At 38.4% G+C, this 19,669-nt stretch overlaps 1 protein-coding gene across 1 annotated transcript in view; it reads left to right on the top strand.

The window, feature by feature from the left end:
- Window positions 1–19,669, top strand: part of LOC133068461 (glycerophosphodiester phosphodiesterase domain-containing protein 4-like) — a gene marked incomplete at its 5' end in the record, with an annotated part of 127,568 nt that overhangs the window by 27,541 nt on the left and 80,358 nt on the right. The window contains 5 exons of the mRNA XM_061159682.1: window positions 9,269–9,367; window positions 9,438–9,531; window positions 10,358–10,432; window positions 11,624–11,769; window positions 12,153–12,235. Of these exons, the coding sequence (XP_061015665.1) occupies window positions 9,269–9,367; window positions 9,438–9,531; window positions 10,358–10,432; window positions 11,624–11,769; window positions 12,153–12,235 (497 nt within the window). The remainder of the gene's footprint in view (window positions 1–9,268; window positions 9,368–9,437; window positions 9,532–10,357; window positions 10,433–11,623; window positions 11,770–12,152; window positions 12,236–19,669) is intronic.

Below are 19,669 nucleotides of genomic sequence, written 5' to 3'. Positions count from 1 at the left end.
CTTCATGAAGTATTTCCCTTCCCCTATTTCACATGACCCAGGCATGGGAACCTGCAGTGGTGGAAAGAGCATGATTGTCCTTTTACCTTTCTTCCAGAGTATGGCTCAGGGGAAGGAGAAATAGGATAAAAGAACACAGTCCCACAGGGAGGTGTTGGTCCTATCAGGACCAAGTAAATGCAGTTGTTGGCTCTTAACCACATGGATTTTTCCATGTATATTTTCAGAGACCCTTCTGCTGAGAACCTTGATTGCAACTCCCTTGGTAAAGTGAATGCCTGTTTTCCTGTAGGCCCTGATGCTTCTCTGCTGAGGTCCTTTTGACTCTCCCTTAGTTTGAAGCCCTTTAAAGTTATATTAGAAAATACAAAGGATCCATACCTGTTCTGAGGAAGCAGTCATTACGGATCCAGCATCTGAAGACATGCAGCTCATTTCCAACATTGCCTCCCTTGTCTTATACTGCCATGGGCTTGAGCATCTCCAGCACAGCCTGTTGGTATTTATAGACTTTTTTTTTAGGCATGGTTTTCCTTGTATCTCCTCAAATCCAGGAGCATGTCAAATTTTCTGAGTGGTCTCCTTAAATTTCCTCTTTTTCAAAAGAAAAGAATGAACTGAAAATGTAAATTTAAGGATTAGAACAGATGGAAATTGAAGTTGTAAGTTCTTAAGGGAAAGAGTGTAGACTGAAAAGTACATAAACAGGCCTATTGAGTTCACCATCTACTTTGGGATTGGGACAGCATGATCAGTTAGTTACTATCAAGTTATAACCCTATGGGGTAAACCATTCTGATTATCATTCCAGCCTTGTGCCTTTTACAGAAACCATGCTTACCTTGCCCCTGACAGTGAGTGCCGCTACTTGGCCTCTGCCACAGTAGAATCTCATCACTGCTTTTGAACTCAGGAAGCCAGTTTGAGTGGCAACATCCCTCACCTTTATCCAGGCATAAAGCATGGCCACTACGGTGCTTTTCAAGGATGCTGACACTTTCTCACTATGTGTTTTTCAGTGTCCTCTGAGACCTCCCATAGAGGCCAGTATGGTGTGGGTTAGCTTATTATAGGTGATAGCATTCCAGAAACCTGTTTTCAATAAACCATTGAATTCTTTCTTCCATATTATACCAAGAAATAATGCATCGGCTACCATTTTTTAAAAAATTGAAGTATAGTTGGTTTACAGTATTATATTAGTGTTAGGTGTGTAACATAGTGATCAATATATTTATATTATATTTCATTTAAAGTTACTATAAGCTGTTGGCTATATTCCCTGTGCTGTACATTACATCCTTGTATCTTACTAAGTTTTATATTTAGTAGTTAGTGTCTCTTAATCCCCTTTCCCCATCTAGCTCCTCCCCTGCTCCTTTCTCTGCTAGTAACCACTAGTTTGTTTTCTGTATCTGTGAGTCTGTTTCTGTTCTATTATGTTCATTTTGTATATTCTACATATGTGTGAAAACATACAACACTTCTCATTCTTGGTCTGATGTACTCTACTAAGCATAGTATCCTCCAGACCCATCCATTTTTTGCAAATGGCTAAGTTCCATTCTTTTTTATGTCCTAGTTGTATTCCATTGTGTGTTATGTACACACACACACACACACACACACACACACACACACCCATTACATCTTTTTATCCATTCATCTGTTGTTGATGAACAGTTAGGTTGCTTCCACAACTTGGCTATCATAAATAAAGCTGCTATGAGCAGCGGGGTGCATATATCTTTTTGAATTGATGTTTTCATTTTCTTTAGCATAACCCCAGGAATGGAATTGCTGGAACATATGGTAGTTCTGTTTTCAATTTTTTTGAGGCCCCTCCATACTGTGTTTCATAGTGGTTGTATTAGTTTATATTTGTACCAGTGTGTACTAGGGTTCTGTTTATTCTACATCTTTGCCAACATTTATTATTTGTTGAGTTTTTGACAATAGCCATTTTGACAGGTGTGAGGTGATACCTCATTGTGGTTTTGCTTTGCGTTTTTCTGATGATTAGTGATGTTGAGCACCTTTTCATGTGCCTTTTTCGCCATCTCTATGTCTTCTTTGGAAACATGTCTGTTCAGGTCTTGTGCCCAATTTTAAATTGAGTTGTTTCTTTCTTTCTTTTCTTTTTTGAGTTGTTTCTTTTTTTTAATGTTGAGCTGTATGAGCTCTTTATATATTTTGGATGCCCTTATCAGGCATATGATTTCCACATATCTACTCTTCATTCAAAAGATAGTCTTTTAATTTTGTTGATTGTTTCCTTTGCTATATCAGTTCAGTTCCGTAGCTCAGTTGTGTCCAAGTCTTTGTGACCCCATGAACTGTAGCACGCCAGGCCTCCCTGTCCAACACCAACTCCCAGAGCCCACCCAAACTCATGTCCATTGAATTGGTGATGCCATCCAACCATCTCATCCTCTGTCATCCCCTTCTCCTCCTGCCCTCAATCTTTCCCATCATCAGGCTCTTTTCAAATGAGTCAGTTCTTCTCCTCAGGTGGCCAAAGTTTTGGAGTTTCAGCTTCAACGTCAGACCTTCCAGTGAATACCCAGGACTGATCTCCTTTAGGATGGACTGGTTGGATGTGCTTGCAGTCCAAGAGGCTCTCAAGAGTCTTCTCAAACACCACAGTTCAAAAGCATCAATTCTTCGGCACTCAGCTTTCTTTATAGTCCAGCTCTCACATCCATACATGACTCCTGGAAAAACCATAGCTTTGACTAGATGGACCTTTGTCGGCAAAGTAATGTCTCTGCTTTATAATATGCTGTCTAGGTTGGTCATAACTTTTCTTCCAAGGAGTAAGTGTCTTTTAATTTCATGGCTGCAATCACCATCTGCAGTGAATTTGGAGCCCAGAAAATTAAAGTCAGCCACTGTTTCTCCATGTATTTGCCATGAAGTGATGGGACCGGATGCCGTGATCTTAGTTTTCAGAATGTTGAGCTTTAAGCCAACTTTTTCACTCTCCTCTTTCACTTTCATCAAGAGGCTCTTTAGTTCTTCTTCCCTTTCTGCCATAAGGGTGGTGTCATCTGCATATCTGAGGTTATTGATATTTCTCCTGGCAATCTTGATTCCAGCTTGTACTTCATCCAGCCCAGCGTTTCTCATGATGTATTCTGCATATAAGTTAAATAAGCAGGGTGACAAGACACAGCCTTGACGTACTCCTTTTCCTATTTGGAACCAGTCTATTGTTCCATGTCCAGTTTAACTGTTGCTTCCTGACCTGCATACAGGTTTTTCAAGAGGCAGGTCAGTTGGTCTGGTATTCCCATCTCTTTCAGAATCTTGCACAGTTTATTGTGATCCACACAGTCAAAGGCTTTGGCATAGTCAATAAAGCAGAAATAGATGTTTCTGGAATTCTCTTGCTTTTTTGACGATCCAGCGGATGTTGGCAATTTGATCTCTGGTTCCTCTGCCTTTTCTAAAACCAGCTTGAACATCTGGAAGTTCACGGTTCACGTATTGCTGAAGCCTGGCTTGGAGAATTTTGAGCATTACTTTACTAGCGTGTGAAATGAGTTCAATTGTTTGGTAGTTTGAGCATTCTTTGTCATTGCCTTTCTTTGGGATTGGAATGAAAACTGACCTTTTCCACTCCTGTGGCCACTGCTGTTTTTCAAATTTCTGGCATATTGAGTGCAGCAGTTTCACAGCATCATCTTTCAGGATTTGAAATAGCTCAACTGGAATTCCATCACCTCCCTAGCTTTGTTCGTAGTGATGCTTCCTAAGGCCCACTTGACTTTGCATTCCAAGATGTCTGGCTCTAGGTGAGTGATCACACCATCGTGATTATCTGGGTCATGAAGATCTTTTTTGTATAGTTCTTCTGTGTAGTCTTGCAACCTCTTCTTACTATCTTCTGCTTCTGTCAGGGCCATACCATTTCTGTCCTTTATTGAGCCCATCTTTGCACGAAATGTTCCCTTGGTACCTCTAATTTTCTTGAAGAAAACAACACAAGAGAAGACTCTACACATGGATGTCACCAGATGGTCAACACCGAAATCAGATTAATTATATTCTTTGCCGCCAAAGATGGAGAAGCTCTATACAGTCAGCAAAAACAAGACTTAGAGCTGACTGTGGCTCAGATCATGAACTCCTTATTGCCAAATTCAGACTTAAATTGAAGAAAGTAGGGAAAACCACTAAACCATTCAGGTATGACCTAAATCAAATCACTTATGATTATACAGTGGAAGTGACATATAGATTTAAGGGACTAGATCTGATAGACAGAGTGCCTGATGAACTATGAACAGAGGTTCGTGACATTGTATAGGAGACAGGGATCAAGACCATCACTAGGAAAAAGAAATGCAAAAAAGCAAAATGGCTGTCTGAGGAGGCCTTACAAATAGCTATGAAAAGAAGAGAAGTGAAAAGCAAAGTTAGAAAAGGAAAGATATACCCATTTGAATGCAGAGTTCCAAAAAAAAAAGCAAGGAGACATAAGAAAGCCTTCCTCGGGGATCAGTGCAAAGAAATAGAGGAAAACAATAGAATGGGCAAGACTAGAGATCTCTTCAACAAAATTAGAGATACCAAGGGAGCATTTCATGCAAAGATGGGCTCAATAAAGGACAGAAATGGTATGGACCTTTGCTGTATACAAGCTTTTAATTTTAATTAGGTCTTATTTGTTTTTGTTTTTTTTTCCTTGCCTGAGGAGACATACCCAAAAAATATTCTAAGACTCATGTCAAAGAGTGTTATTGCCTGTGTTTTCTTCTAGAAGTTTTATGATTTCCAGTCTTAAATTTAGATCTTTGATCCATTTGGAGTTTATTCTTATATATGGTGTGAGAAAATGTTCTCATTTCTTTCTTTTACATGTACTGCTCTAGTTTTACAAGCACCACTTATTAAAGAGACTGTCTTTTCCCCAATGTACATTTTGCACACATAGGCTACTACTGAGCAAAGGTTTCAGAAAATGAAATAAGCAGTTAGAATCATTTTACAATATATAATACCTGAATTCTGGTATAGTGAATTCAGAATCTCTGATAAGTGCACACTTATCAACAAATTTTGTTGTTGTTCAGTCACTAAGTCATGTCCAACTCTTTGTGACCCCATGAGCTGCAGCACACCAGGCCTCCCTGTCCTTCACTATCTTCCTGAGTTTGCTCAAACTCGTGTCCATTGAGTCAGTGATCCATCCAGCCTTCTCATTCTCTGTCGCTCGCTTTTCCTCTTGCCCTCAAACTTTCCCAGTATCAGTGTCTTTTCCAGTGAGTTGGCTCTTTGCATCAGGTGGCCAAAATATCGGAGCTTCAGCTTCAGCACCAGTGTTACCAGTGAATATTCAGAGTTAATTTCCTTGAGGATGGATAAATAAATAAACTACACACGCACACAAACACACACACACAAACACACAGTGAAAGTCCCTCAGTCATGTCCGACTCTTTGCGACCCCATGGACTATACAGTCCATGGAATTCTCCAAGCCAGAATACTGCAGTGGGTAGCCTTTCCCTTCTACAGGGAATCTTCCCAACCCAGGGATTGAACCCAGTCTCCTGCATTGCAGGCAGATTCTTTACCAGCTGAGTCACAAGAGAAGCCCATACGTGCTTAAGTTTAGCCCAGTCTTGAATTCTTTTCTCCTTGTTTAACAGTCTTAGGATTTTTTCCCACATATATTGTAGAGTTTGGTCAGCAAATTTAATAAAGCCATCTCTTCAAGTATTCTTGGGTCTAATTCTTATTATAAATCTGTAGACCATGGAAAGTGATGCAGGTGAGGTATGAGAAAGAGTGGGCATCCCCTTGAAAGGTGACCACCTTAGTCAGGGCTTCATCCATTGAAGGATTAGGTTTATTGGACTTGTGAGAAGAGATTGCTTCTGTTGGCAACAGGGATTCTGTGGGGCTTGGAGTTTCAGTTTTAGTGTGCAAAGAATAAACCCAGAAGGAAAAGGTTAGCACCAGGCCTGTAACCTGTTCTCCTTCTACTTAGGCATGTTCAGAGAGGAATGAATGACCTCAATCAAAACTCTTTATAAACATACTGAAGGTATTTAAGCATACTAAAAATAGTTATTAGTCAAAAGATAATGAAGAATTTTTATCTATGAAAATTTCTAGCAGAATATAACCTGGTATATTTGGGTTGCTTATTGTAAATAAACTTGAAATTTATAAATTTGTATGGTGGGAGACATGGCTGACCCAAGTTGCATAATTAATAGGATATAAGATAAGGATGCTCCATAACTCAAAAGGCTCCTTCTGTGAATCAGAGTTTCCATACACTTTGCTCAAAACACACCTCACATTAACAAATTTCTTTTTATTGAAGTATAGTTGATTTACTTCATGGCATATAGAAGGGGAAAAAGTGGAAAAAGTGAAAGATTTTACTTTGTTGGGCCCCAAAATCACTGCAGATGGTAACTGCAGCCATGAAATTAAAAGATGCTTGCTCCTTGTAAGGAAACGTTACGACAAACCTAGAGAGTGTATTAAAAAGCAGAGACATCACTTTGCTGACACAGGTCCTTTTAAACAAAGCTGTGATTCTTCCAGTAGTCATGTGAGAGTTGTGAGAGTTGGACCATAAAAAAGGCTGAGCACTGAAAAATTGGTGCTTTCAAACTGTAGTGCTGGAGAAGACTTGACAGTCCCTTGGACTGCAAGGAGATCAAATCAGTCAATCCTAAAGGAGATCAACCCTGAATATTCATTGGAAGGCCTGATGCTGAAGCTGAAGCTCTAATACTTTTGACCACCTGATGTGAAGAGCTGACTCACTGGAGAAGACCCTGATTCTGGGAAAGATTGAAGGCAAAAGGAGAAGGGAATGACAGAGGATGAGATGGTTAGATAGCATCACCGACTCGATGAACATGAGTTTGAGCAAACTCTGGGAGATAATGAAGGACAGGGAAGCCTGGCGTGCCGCAGTGCATGGTGTCGCCCAGAAATGGACACAACTTAGGAACTAAACAACAGCTTAGTTGATTTACAGTGTTGCTTCAGGGGTACAGCTGAGTGATCAGTTATAAACACACATGCATATATATTCTTTTTAAGATTCTTTTCCATTGTAAATCACTGTAAGATGTTGAGTATAGTTCCCTGTGCTATGCAGTAGATCCTTCTTTTTAAATCCATTTCATATATGGTAGTGTGTATCTATTAATCCCAAACTCCTCATTTTTCCCTCCCCATTCTCCTTTCCCCTATGGCAACCATGGTTTGTTTTCTGTGTCTGTGAATCTATTTCTGTCTTGTAAATAAATTCATTTGTATCTTTTTTAAGATTCTGCATATAAATGAAATCATATGATATTTCCTTTCAATCTGACATACTTAATTTGACAAGGTCTAGATTCATCCATGTTACTGCAGAAGGCAATATTTCATTCTTTCTTATGGCTAAGTAAGATTCCATTGTATCTATGTACCACATTTTCTTTGTGCATTCATCCGGTGATGGACATTTATGTTGCTCTCATGTCTTGGCTATTGTAAATAGTGCTGCAATGAACATGGGGGTGCATGTATTGTTTCAGACCATGTGTTTCTCTAGATATATGCTCAAGAGTGGTGTTGCAGGGTCATATGGTAGCTCTACTTTTAGTTTTTTAAGGAACCTCCAACCGTTTTCCCTTGGCTGCACCAGTTTACATTCCTACCAACAGTTTAGCAGGGTTCCCTTTTCTCTACACCTCTCCAGCAATTATTATTTGTAGACATTTTTTGACAGCCATGCTGACTGGTGTGAGTTGATACCTCATTGTTTTGATTTGCATTTCTCCAATAATTGGCGATGTTGAGCATCTTTTCATTTACCTGTTGGCTATCTATGTTTTCTTTGGCAAAAGGTCTGTTTAGGTCTTCTGCCCATTTTTGATTGGGTTGTTTGGTTTTTTGATAGTTGCAGCATTTGCAAATATTTTGTCTTCTTCTGTGGATTGTCTTTTCATTTTGTTCATTGTTCATTTTATTTCCTTTGCTGTGCAAAAACTTTTAAGTTTAACTAGGTCTTGTTTGTTTATTTTTGTTTTTATTTCCATTATTCAAGAAAATGGATTCCAAAAAATATTGCTACAAAAAACACACCTCATATTTTAAGTCCAGGATCAGCGTGTATCATAATACAGGAGAGGAAAGACATTTTTATGAATAGCTGCATTTGATAGATTTTTCCACGAGAAAAAAAAATTATCTTTAATTGACTATATTGTTTAAATCATTAGTGAAGGTTGGTGTTGGGTGTGCTCACAGAATCACAGAAGATTTGTGTGAATCTTGTTTGACAATTAAACCCTTGCGTTGTAATGCATTTGGTTTGCTAATAGGTTAAGATTTCTGCATCTGTATATAGGAGAAATTGGATTATAATTTTTCTCTCTTGTACTGTCCTTATTGAATTTGAGTATCAATGTTTTGTTGGCTTCATAAGACAAGTTAGAGAGCATTCCCTCTTTTTTATTCTCTAAGAGAGCTTGTTAAAGTGGAAATATTTCTTTCTTAAATGTTTGGAAAATTAACCACTGAAGGCAGTATGACCTGGAATTATTTTGTGAGAAGGTTTAATTATGGATTCAATTGCTTTTTTATAAAGATAATGAGAGAGTGGGCACCAAGTATGCTTTACAGGCAACACAGAAACAGAAAAACTGTATTTGAAGGAGAAAAATTTTAAATTATATCTTCTTGGTCTCAGTGTTCTTTCTCAACGAAATAATTAGTGTTCTGGCCAGCAGATATTTTTCATCTGTTCAACAAATATTTATTGGGTATTTTATATGAATCAGACATATTCTGCAAGGCAGTGAAGATATAATTATAAACAAACATTGTCCTTGACCTCTTGAAACTTACAGTCTGCTAGGGAAAACATGCACTGAAAAGGTACTTACTTACAAAATATTTTTTACTTGTTACCATATTGAGTCATGTAAAAAAGTAGTGAATATTTATAATAGCCATTATTGAAGCTGAGTGAGACATGCCAGGCAGTATTGATGGCCCAGCTGAGGTTGAGATGATAAATTAGTAAAGGTATCAGGCCATATACATAGCTGTGTAATTTTTTTTCTCCAGGAAGCAAAGAAGGTAAATTATTGAATTCATCTAATATTGGGCAATTTCAGGTTGGTTAGGTTAAAAGGATGAGGAAATGAGGACCCAGACACTATAGGGACACATGCATTTCCTAAGAACGATTCTCATCCAAGATTAGTGCTTGGAAGTCAGGAAATTCTTTCTGTTTCCCCAGATCCTGATTCTGCTAGTGACTGTGATGTGCTCGTTTTTTTTCTGGAGTCTGTTCACTTACTGGAGAGATAGGTGGCTCACCGTCGGGCTGTCACTGCAGGTAAGCACCATCCCTAGTTGTAGCCCTGTCTGTCCACGTGTGTTCAGCCTGACTTTTGGCTTTCTCCCAGGTCTTTGCTCCCTACATACACCTGAGCAGCATAGCTATGATGGTTATTCTTTCATGGCCTTTGGCTTTCTACTTGATCCGTTTGGAAGGAGAAGGTATGTTCTGTGGGTGAAACCTTGCCTGATCCTTTCAGTTCTGCCTTTAACTTCTGTATCTTACTCAGTAAAACAAGCTGGATGGATAGCCACCAGTATACCTCTTTGAAATTCATTCAGCTTATTACTCAGTCATGCTCCTTATAGTCAGACAACCCCACATGACCTATCATAGCATTTCCCTGATCAAACCAATCTTCTTGTAAAGAGGGATTCTCCTTCTAGAAAAGTAAGAATTTTCTCTCTTTTGGTATACACTGACTGTCTTGAAATGGATTGGGGTTAGGGAGAGAATAGAGGCAATTTTATTTGACCAGAATGATGGTATAAATCCCAGTTCTTTAAGTTTGTATTTAAATATTACTAGTTTCAACTGATGAACCAGGTGCAGATATCTATGGGTACATCTTAGTAACTCAGAGTAGAAGTGTGTGAGTCCCTGTCACATCTGGGAACTGCCCCAGAAGCAGAAATGTGTGCCTCTGCTACTGGTTTCCTCTCCATTCTTTGCCCTAATATCATGGAAACAAATAAGAATCAGAGGTGTACATGAAACTGTTTTGAGAATGGAGTTATTTCTCAACACCCTTACTGAGAAACCAGGAGGACCTTCTGTCTGTGTCGTTTTTATTACTGGTTAAACAAGGAGTGCTTGCATCCTACTTGTATGAAGATACAGGCAAGAGAAAGACTAGGATTGCAGTGTTGCCCTTGTGTGTTTATATACATGTATATATGTAGGTGGAGGGTGAATTTTAGGAAATGTTTCTGGGGGCAGGATCTTAGAAGAAACAATAATTAACTCTTTTCTTTTCCTAAATTTTAGCTAGATTCAGAAGATACCAGATGACATGTAATGAGAGAAAAAGAAACAGATGTAATGTGCTCACAAAGTTGAGAGGTTAGAGCTGAAGATCTATGTTCAAAAGTGACATAGGTGGTAATTTTAAAACTTACAATTGAGTAAAATTTTCAGAGGTCTAAAATAGTAAGTGGGAAATGGCCAATGAAAAATAGGTACTATGGTCATACTCTGTGTATGTGTGAGAGAGAGAGAGAGAGAGCAAGCAAAATACTGAGTACCTGTGGTGTCAGCTATCGTATCAACTCTGTGAAGTAGATGTTAGCAGCAAGATAGCTCCATTTTTCAGAATGAAGATAATGAAGACCCAGAGAGGTGAAGCAACATGTCTGAGTCACACAATGAGAAAGTGGTAGCATCTGGCTTTGAATGCACATTTCTGTCAACTACTATCCCTTCTGGGCTTCCCCAGTGGCTTAGTAGGTAAAGAATCTGCCTGCCATGCAGAAGATGCAGGTTCAATCCCTGGTTCAGCAAGATCCCTTAGAGTAGGAAAATGGCAACCCACTCCAGTATTCTTGCCTGAAAAATCCCAGAGAAGCCTTGCAGCCTAGTCCAAAGGGTCACAAAGAGTTGGACACAAACACGCATCGGCACTATCCCTTCTACTCTACCTTACTGCCCGAAATACAGAGGCATTTAAAGCTTATCGCTGGCCTTCCCTGGTGGCTCAGCGGTAAAGAATCCACCCGCCAATGCAGAATATGTGAGTTTGATCCATGGGTTGGAAAGAGACCCTGGAGAAGGAAATGGCAGTCCACTCCAGTCTTCTTGTCTGGGAAACCCATGGATGGAGGAGCCCAGTGTGCTACAGTCCATGGGTCACAAAGAGTCAGACATGACTCAGTGACTAACAAAGCTTATCTTTAAAGGGCTTCCGGGCTTTCTCAGAACCAACTAAACTCCTCTTTCTGAGAAGATATTCCTTAACAGTCCCTCTTTTTCCTTTGCTTCTCACCTCTTGTACAATTCATTCCTTTGTAAATTTACATTTGTTAACAGTAGCGATTTAATAATAATGCTTATATTTGGATATTCCTGTGCTTTCAAATCATTGAGAGAACATAAGGATGTGAAAGAAATATAGAGTAAATCAGTGAGTCTACAGAGTTAATGAACCCATGGACTGAGTATTTATTGGTTGTTGCTTGGGGATAGTTGCTTGGGATGGTTCTCCATTCCTGTTTGCCTTTTTTTCCTCCTTACTTCCTCCTCCTTCAACTTTTTCAGCTCTACAAGTGGCTATTGGATTGCCCTTTTTTCTTATCCTTTTGTGTCTCTATTTGCTTCCATTGGGGAATTTTTCTCCCTGCGTTCAGGAGAAGGATAAATTGGCACCCAAGCCGGACTTGTTTGGACATAGAGGTGCACCCATGGTAGGTCTGAGCGTGAAGAATGTGGGTGAGTACAGGTGTGCATTGGTGTAGAGGGCCCATCAGATCCTCGGAACCCCCTGGAGAAGTAAAGGGGTTGACTTGAGATGACAAGAATAAGTAAGTAATTGTAGAGGTTGGACTTGAACTCACCTAATTCCCAGTCCATTTCTCTTTATTGTGTCCAATGACATTGCCTCAGATGAGCAGAGTCCCCGAATCAGATTTGGTAGACGAGAATGTAGGCAGGTTCTTTGAACAAAGAGCCAAGGGAACCAAATTTTACTTTCTAAAGTCCTTTCTTACTGGGCCCTGTCACTACCCTAAAAGGGATGTCAGCAGAAAAGACTGTGAGATTAAAAGCCCGATGTCCTTTTCTTCCACAGCTGGGGCCTGAGAATACCATAATGGCCTTTGAGAAAGCTGTTGAACATGGGGCCTGTGGACTGGAGAGTGATGTACATATAAGGTAGGAAAGAAGGGACCAGGGTGGGAGGAGAAAAGACCAGTGGATGACTCCAGCCTGGCCCAAGCTGTAGAGAGGGCAAACCCTGGGAGTTTCTCCCTTATTCACCTGGTACATCTGAACATAACACACATACATGAATCACTTCTCCTTTACAGACCACATATCTGCACCCCTGTGTTCTCAGTCACAGGCTCATAAATCACACACTCAATATAGTCTCCACAAGTAGCTCAAATTTGTGTCCCCTGCCAGCATGCTGACAACTTGTCCCCATGCCCTACCTTAGCAACCTATTTAATTAATTAATTAACATTCCCTGGGCACCTACTATATCCTTCTGAGTGCTAGAGAGAGGAAGATGAGTGAGATAGAGAGTTCTGCCCAAGAGCTATTCCCAGCCAGTGAAGGAGACATGGCATGTTTACAAAGAACCTTATTCCTTTTATGAATCTTAACATATTAAATAACATTTTCCAGGGCCTTTGAATAATACTTAGGCATTTTAGTTAAATGCTTTAGATATTTCAAACTGCAATTATGCATTTAATATGTTTTCTTTTTTAGGTACTGTAGTTTCAGTCTTTTCAGAATACTTGAGTAATTCTTACAAATCTAACACATTAAATGTATAACTATATACATTGTTTGATATATTTCAAATCCTTTTATAAATGAGATGTGAACTTATAATCACAAATCTAGATCAGTTACTCAATTTCGTATTTTAAATTGGATTTACAAAGATAACCTTTCCAAATTACCTTAAAGATAATTTTACTTAAAATTTACCTAAAATTCCAAATACCCAAAGATTCAAGTACAAATATTAATGACATATGTATGATTTGTTTGAACATACATATATTTAATTCTGCATTTCTCTACTTTGAAGTGTACTTACTCACCAAGAAGACAATTAGATTATTGAGGTTGCTTTGCCACATAAATATTTTATGTTGGCCTCATTTTTTCAATTAAAATTTTTTTGAAGTAAAATATAAAACATTAAATTTACTATGCTTACTATTCTAAGACATATGTATCAGTGGTATTTTACATATTTTTAATGTTGTGGAAACTTCAGCCAACTATCTCTGTGACTTCTTTTCATCTTGTAAAAGCTTTAGACCCATTAAACAATGATGCCCCATTCCCTCCTCCGCCACCGCCCCCCCCCTGGCCCCGGCCCCTAGAAACTCCATTGTACTTTTCTGTCTCCATGATTTTGTCTGTATTTTAGGTACCTCATATAAATGTATAATTCATGTAGTATTTGATTTTTTTGTGACAGGCATGTCTGTCAGTCTTATAGTCTTCAAGTTCATTCATATTTTATTTCAAAATTGCCATCCTAAAAGGATGAATAATATTCCACCATATATATATACTTGCATTTTGCTTTCATCAGTTTTGACACTTGGGTTGGTTTTACATTTTAGTTATAGTTAATAATGCTGCTTTGAACATGGGTGTATAAATATATCTTTGAGACTGCTTTCAGTTCTTTGGAGGTATATGTCCAGAAAGGGAATTGCTGAGTTACAATGATAATTCTCTTTTTAATTTTTTGAAGGACTGTCCTAGAGTTTTCCACAGTAGTTGCATCACTGTATGTTCCCACTTACAGTGTAGAAGTCTTCTAATTTCTCCACATCTTTGCCAACAGTTGTTATTTTCTGTTCTTTTGGTGGGAGCCATCTAATGGGTATGAAGTATGATATCTCATTATAATTTTGATTTGCATTTCCCTAGTGATAAGTGATATTGACCATATTTTCCTATACTCACTATCTATTTATAGTCTTCTTTGGAGAAATGTCTATTTAAGTCCTTTGCCCATTTTTGAATTTTTTTGTTTGTTTTTTAGTTTACTGAACTTCAGAATTGAAATACAGTTGGTTTATATTGCTGTGTTAGTTTCAGGTGCACAGCAAAGTGATTCAGATCTCTCTCTCTCTCTCTCTGTCATTTTTCAGATTCTTTTCTAGGGTTGTATTTTTTTGCTGTTGAGTTTTAGAAGTTCTCTCTATATATTGGATATTAATCACTTATCAGATATTTAACTTGCAAATATTTTCCCATTCTATAGGTTGCTTTTTTACTCTATTGATATTGTCTTTTGATGCACAGAATGTTAAATATTCATGAAGGCCAATTAGTTTATTTACATTGTTGTTGCCTGTATCTTTATTTTCATATCCAAGAAATCATTGCCAAATCATTGCCAAATATATTTCCCCCTATATTTTCTACTAAGACATACATTGTTTTAATTTTTACATTTAGTTCTTTGATCCATTTTGAGTTTTTGTATACAATGTTAGGCAGTGGTCCAGTTTTATTCTTTTCATGTGAATATCCAGCACCATTTGTTGAAAAGATTGTTTTTTTTCTCTCTGTTGAATGGTCTTACCACCCTTGCCAAAAGTCATCTGACCATATATGCAAGGGTATATCTGGACTCTGTTCTGTTCCTTGTCTGTTTGTCTTTATTCCAATACCCTACTGTTTTGATTACTGTAGGTTTGTAGTAAGTTTTTAATCAAGAAGCATTAGTACTCTAGTTTTGTTTTTATTTTTTAAAATTGTTTTGGTTGTTTGGGATCCCTTGTGATTCCATATGAATTTTAGGATGACTTTTTCTTTCTTCAAAAAATGTCATTGGAGGCCAACATAATAAGAGAGTAGGATAACCTTGAGCTTGTCTCTTCCATGGGCACACCAGAACTGCAACTACTTACAGAGAAACTATCTGTGAGAATGACCTGAAGACTAGCAGAAAAGGTCTTCTACAAATAAAGATATAAGGAAGGAACCACAGTGAGACAGGTAGGAGGAGCAGTGATTTGGTATAGTTAAGACTTTATACCCCAGGGTAGGCGAGCCACAAATGCAAATATAAGTATTATCACAGAGGTTCTTCCCAAGGAGTGAGGAGTTTGAGCCTTACATTGGGATTCCCACCTCAGAGGTCTTGCACTGGGAAGATGAGCCCCCAAGAGCATTTCACTTTGGGTGAGTAGGGTTTACTTTTAGGAGAGGCAGAGGGCTGTGGGAAATAGAGACTCCATACTTAAATAGAAAACACAAACGCTTACACACTCATGAGATTCAGGGCAGAAACAGTGATTTGAAAGACTCTTTGGTCAGACTCACTTGATCTTCGAGAACCTTCTGGAGAGACAGGAGGTAGTTGAAACTCATCATGGACACATAGACGCTGGCAGCAGTGGTGCTGGAGAAGACTCTTGAGAGTCCCTTAGACTGGCCAGGAGATCAAACCAGTCAATCCTAAAGAAAATCAACCCTGAATATTCATTGGAAGGACTGATGCTGAAGCTGAAACTCCAGTACTTTGGCCACCTGATGCAAAGAGCCGACTCATTGGAAAAGACCCTGATGCTGGGAAAGATTGAAGACAGAAGAAGAGAGTGACAGAGGATGAGAGGGTTGGATGGCATCACTGATGCAATTGACATGAACTTGGGCAAACTCTAGGAGATGATGAGATATAGGGAAGCCTGGCATGTTGCAGTCCATGGAGTCATGATGAGTTGGCCATGACTAGGTGACTGAACAACAATAATCAGAGACTTCTGATACAACCTTAAGCATACTAACATTCACATTTGGGTGGGGGAGTCTAATAGTGAGAAGCCCTTAAGAAGGAAATGGCAACCTGCTCCAGTATTCTTGCCTGGGAAATCCCATGGATAGAGGAGACTGACAAGCTATAGTCCCTGGGGTAGCAAAGAGTCAGACATGGTTTAGTGACTAAACAGCAAGTAGCAGCAGCAGAAAGAGGAGAGAGAAGGTGTGCAGAGAATATATTTGAAGACATAATAGCTGAAGCCTTTCCTAACCTTGAAAAGGAAACAGACATCCGAGTCAAAGAAGGACAGAGAATACCAAACAGATCAAACCCAAAGAAGTTCACATCAAGACAAATTATAATTGAAATGGCAAAAGTTAAAGAGAAAATCTTAAAAGCAGCAAGGGAAAAGCAAAAAATTATGTACAAAGGAATTCCTATAAGATTCTGAGCTGAGTTTTTGGCAGAAACTATATGGGCCATGAAGGTCAGTTATTTAAAATAATAAACAGGAAAAATCTTTAACCAGGAATGCTCTATAAGGTTCTCACTCACATTTGAAGGTGAAATAAAGTTTGATCCAACCAGTCAGTCCTAAAGGAAATCAGTCTTGAATATTCATTGGAAGCTGGAACTCCAATTCTTTGGCCACCTGATGCGAAGAACTGACTCATTGGAAAAGACCCTGATGCTGGGGAAGATTGAAGACTGGAGGAGAAGGGGACAACAGAGGATGAGGTGGTTGGATGGCATCACAAACTCAGTGGACATGAGTGTGAGTAAGCTCCCGGAGTTGGTGTTGGATAGGGAAGCCTGGTGTACTGCAGTCCATGGGGTCACAAGAGTCGGATACGACTGGGTGAACTGTACTGAACTGAAGGCTAAAAGAATTCAGCTCCATGAAACCAACTTTACCAGAAATGTTAAAGGGACTGCTCTAAGTGGAAGAGGCCACAACTAGAAATATGAAAAATTTGAAAGGAAAAAGTTCATTGGTAAAGGCAAATACGCAGTAAAGGTAGAAGATCATTCACTTGTAAAGCTAGTAGGAAGGTTGCAAGGTAAAAGTAAGAAAGTCATCTATATCCACAATAAGTAGTTAAGGGATGCACAAAATAAGGTGTAAAATATGATGTCAGACCAGGCATCTTGTGGCTGTGTTGTGCTTGTGAGCCTTGTAGGGCCAGGGAGGACCGATTACTGCATGGGGAGAAGGCCAACAGTAGCTTGAGGAAGGTCCTAGCCCTTCTGCACTTATGTCTGGCAGAGCTGATTTGGGACAGTGAGGCAGTCCTTCCCAGTCACTGGGATAATCAGCTGGTTGGCCACACATTTGAGTACACACCAAGATATTGAGAAGCCAGATGAAAAGCCCAGACTGCGGTGTTGAAACAGGTTAATAAGGAGCTTAATGATTTAGCCCATGAGTCTTCATCAGTGTTTTTTCAGGTCCATTTGGTGCAGATGGATTTCATTGGCAAACCACAATTAGGGTACCTAATGACAGCCTATATGAAGGTGGCATATTCTTTTTTTTATTTTTTCCCATTTATTTTTATTAGTTGGAGGCTAATTACTTTACAGTATTGTAGTGGTTTTTGCCATACATTGACATGAATCAGCCATGGATTTACATGTGTTCTCCTTCCCGATCCCCCTTCCTGCCTCCCTCTCCATCCTATCCCTCTGGGTCTTCCCAGTGCACCAGCCCTGAGCACTTGTCTCATGCATCCAACCTGGGCTGGTGATCTGTTTCATCCTTGACAGTGTACTTGTTTCAATGCTATGGCATATTCTTTTTAACAATTGATTTTCCTACAGACTGCCCCTTCAAACCACTTACCATTGCATTTACAACAGGAGTTTATCATCCAAGTATTAAAAGTAATGGCAGCATTTGTCTCCTAAGATCACAGTGGTCTCCCACTTTAGCTATACATATATATATATATATATATATAAAATATATCTAAATATGTAAGCAGCATCACATTCCATCAAATTTCATTAAAAAGCAGCAGCATACCTATTCTTTTCAAATGCAAATCAAACATTCTCCAGGACAGATTACATGCTAGGCCATAAAACAAGCCTCAGTAAGTTTAAGAACACTGAAATTATATCAGACCTCTCTCTCAAGCACAGTGCTATAAGCATATAAATCAACTAGAAGGAAAAAACCTGGAAAACATAAAAACACATGAAGGCTAAAGAATGATACTAAACAACCAGTGAGTCACTGAAGAAATCAAAGAAGAAAAAAATAATACCTGGAAGCAAAATGAAAAAACAGGGATCCAAAATTTATGGAATGTAGCAAAAGCAGTTTTAAGACAGAAGTTTGTAGTACTACAAGCCAACCTTAGGAAACAGTAAGTAAATAACATAACCTTACACCTAAAATGATTAGAAAAAGAAGATCAAACAAAACTCAAAAGTTAAGAAAAATCATAAAGCTGAGAGCAGAAATAAGTAAGAGAGACATTATAAAGCAACAAAAATGATCACTGAAAGTATGAACTGGTTCTTTGAAAAGAGACGCAAGACTGTTAAATCTTTAGCCTAAATCTTCAAGAAAAAACAAAAAGAGACCTACGTCAATAAAGTCAGAAATGATTAAGGGAAACTTAACCACAAACAGCACAGAAATATAAAGGAGCAAAAGAGATTGCTATGGACCGATCAATGACTCATTAATGAATTTGGTAAAGTATCAGGCTATGGAATTAATGCACATAAATATATTGCATTTCTATATACTAAAAGAACTATCAGAAAGAGAAATTAAAATAATCCCATTCACAATGACATCAAAAAGAGTAGAATACTTGGAAACAAATCTTACTAAGGAGCTAAAACATCTGCACTTTGAAAACTGCAAGACATAATAAATGAAACTGCAGATGACAGAGAAGTATAGAAAGATACACCATGCTCGTGGACTGGAAGAATTAATAATGTTAAAATGACCATACCAACCTGATGAAATCTACAGATTCAGTGCAATCTCTATTAAAATGTCAATGGAATTTTTCACAGATCTAGAACAAATCCAAAATTTTTATGGGAACACAGAAAACCTCTGAGTACCCAAAACAGTCTTAAGATAGAGGACTCCCTCCAAAGTATACTGTAGAGCTACAATAATCAAAACAAGATGATGTAGGCACAAAAACACACATAAATCAGTGGAACAGAATAGAGAGGCCAGAAATGAGTCCATAGTTATATGGGCAGTTAATATATATCCATGGAGATTAAAATATGCAATGGGGAAAGGAAAGACTCTTCAAAAAATGGTGTTGGGAAAACTGTACCACTTTCTCACACCACATACAAAATAAACTCAAAATGAATTAAAGTCTTATGTGTAAGATCATAAAACATAAACTTGTAGAAGAAAACATAGGTAATGTACTGTTTGACTTAAGTCTTATAATTTTGAAGGGAGGTCTGTTTCATTAGGCTAAGGAAACAGAAGCAAAAATAAATGAGACAACATCAAGTGAAAAAAGCTTTTTCTCAGTGAAGGAAACTCAACAAATTGAAAAATCTGTGTACTGAATGGGAGAAGATATTTCAAAATGACATATCTGACAAGTGATTAATATCTTAAAGTATATAAAGAACTCATGCAAGTCAGCATCAAAGAAACACCAACTGAAAAATGGACAAAGGACCTGAATAGACATTTTTTTAAAGTAGACATGTGGCCAACAGATATATGAAAAGATACTCTATATCACTAATCAACAGGGAAATGCAAATCAAAACCACAATGAGATATCCCCTCACACATGTCAGAATGGCTATTAACAAAAAGATAACAAATTATAAGTATT

The sequence above is a fragment of the Dama dama genome, chromosome 2 (genome assembly GCF_033118175.1).
Source record: "Dama dama isolate Ldn47 chromosome 2, ASM3311817v1, whole genome shotgun sequence".
Taxonomy (NCBI): Eukaryota; Metazoa; Chordata; class Mammalia; order Artiodactyla; family Cervidae; genus Dama; species Dama dama.
This window is presented reverse-complemented; position numbering and strand designations above follow the sequence as displayed.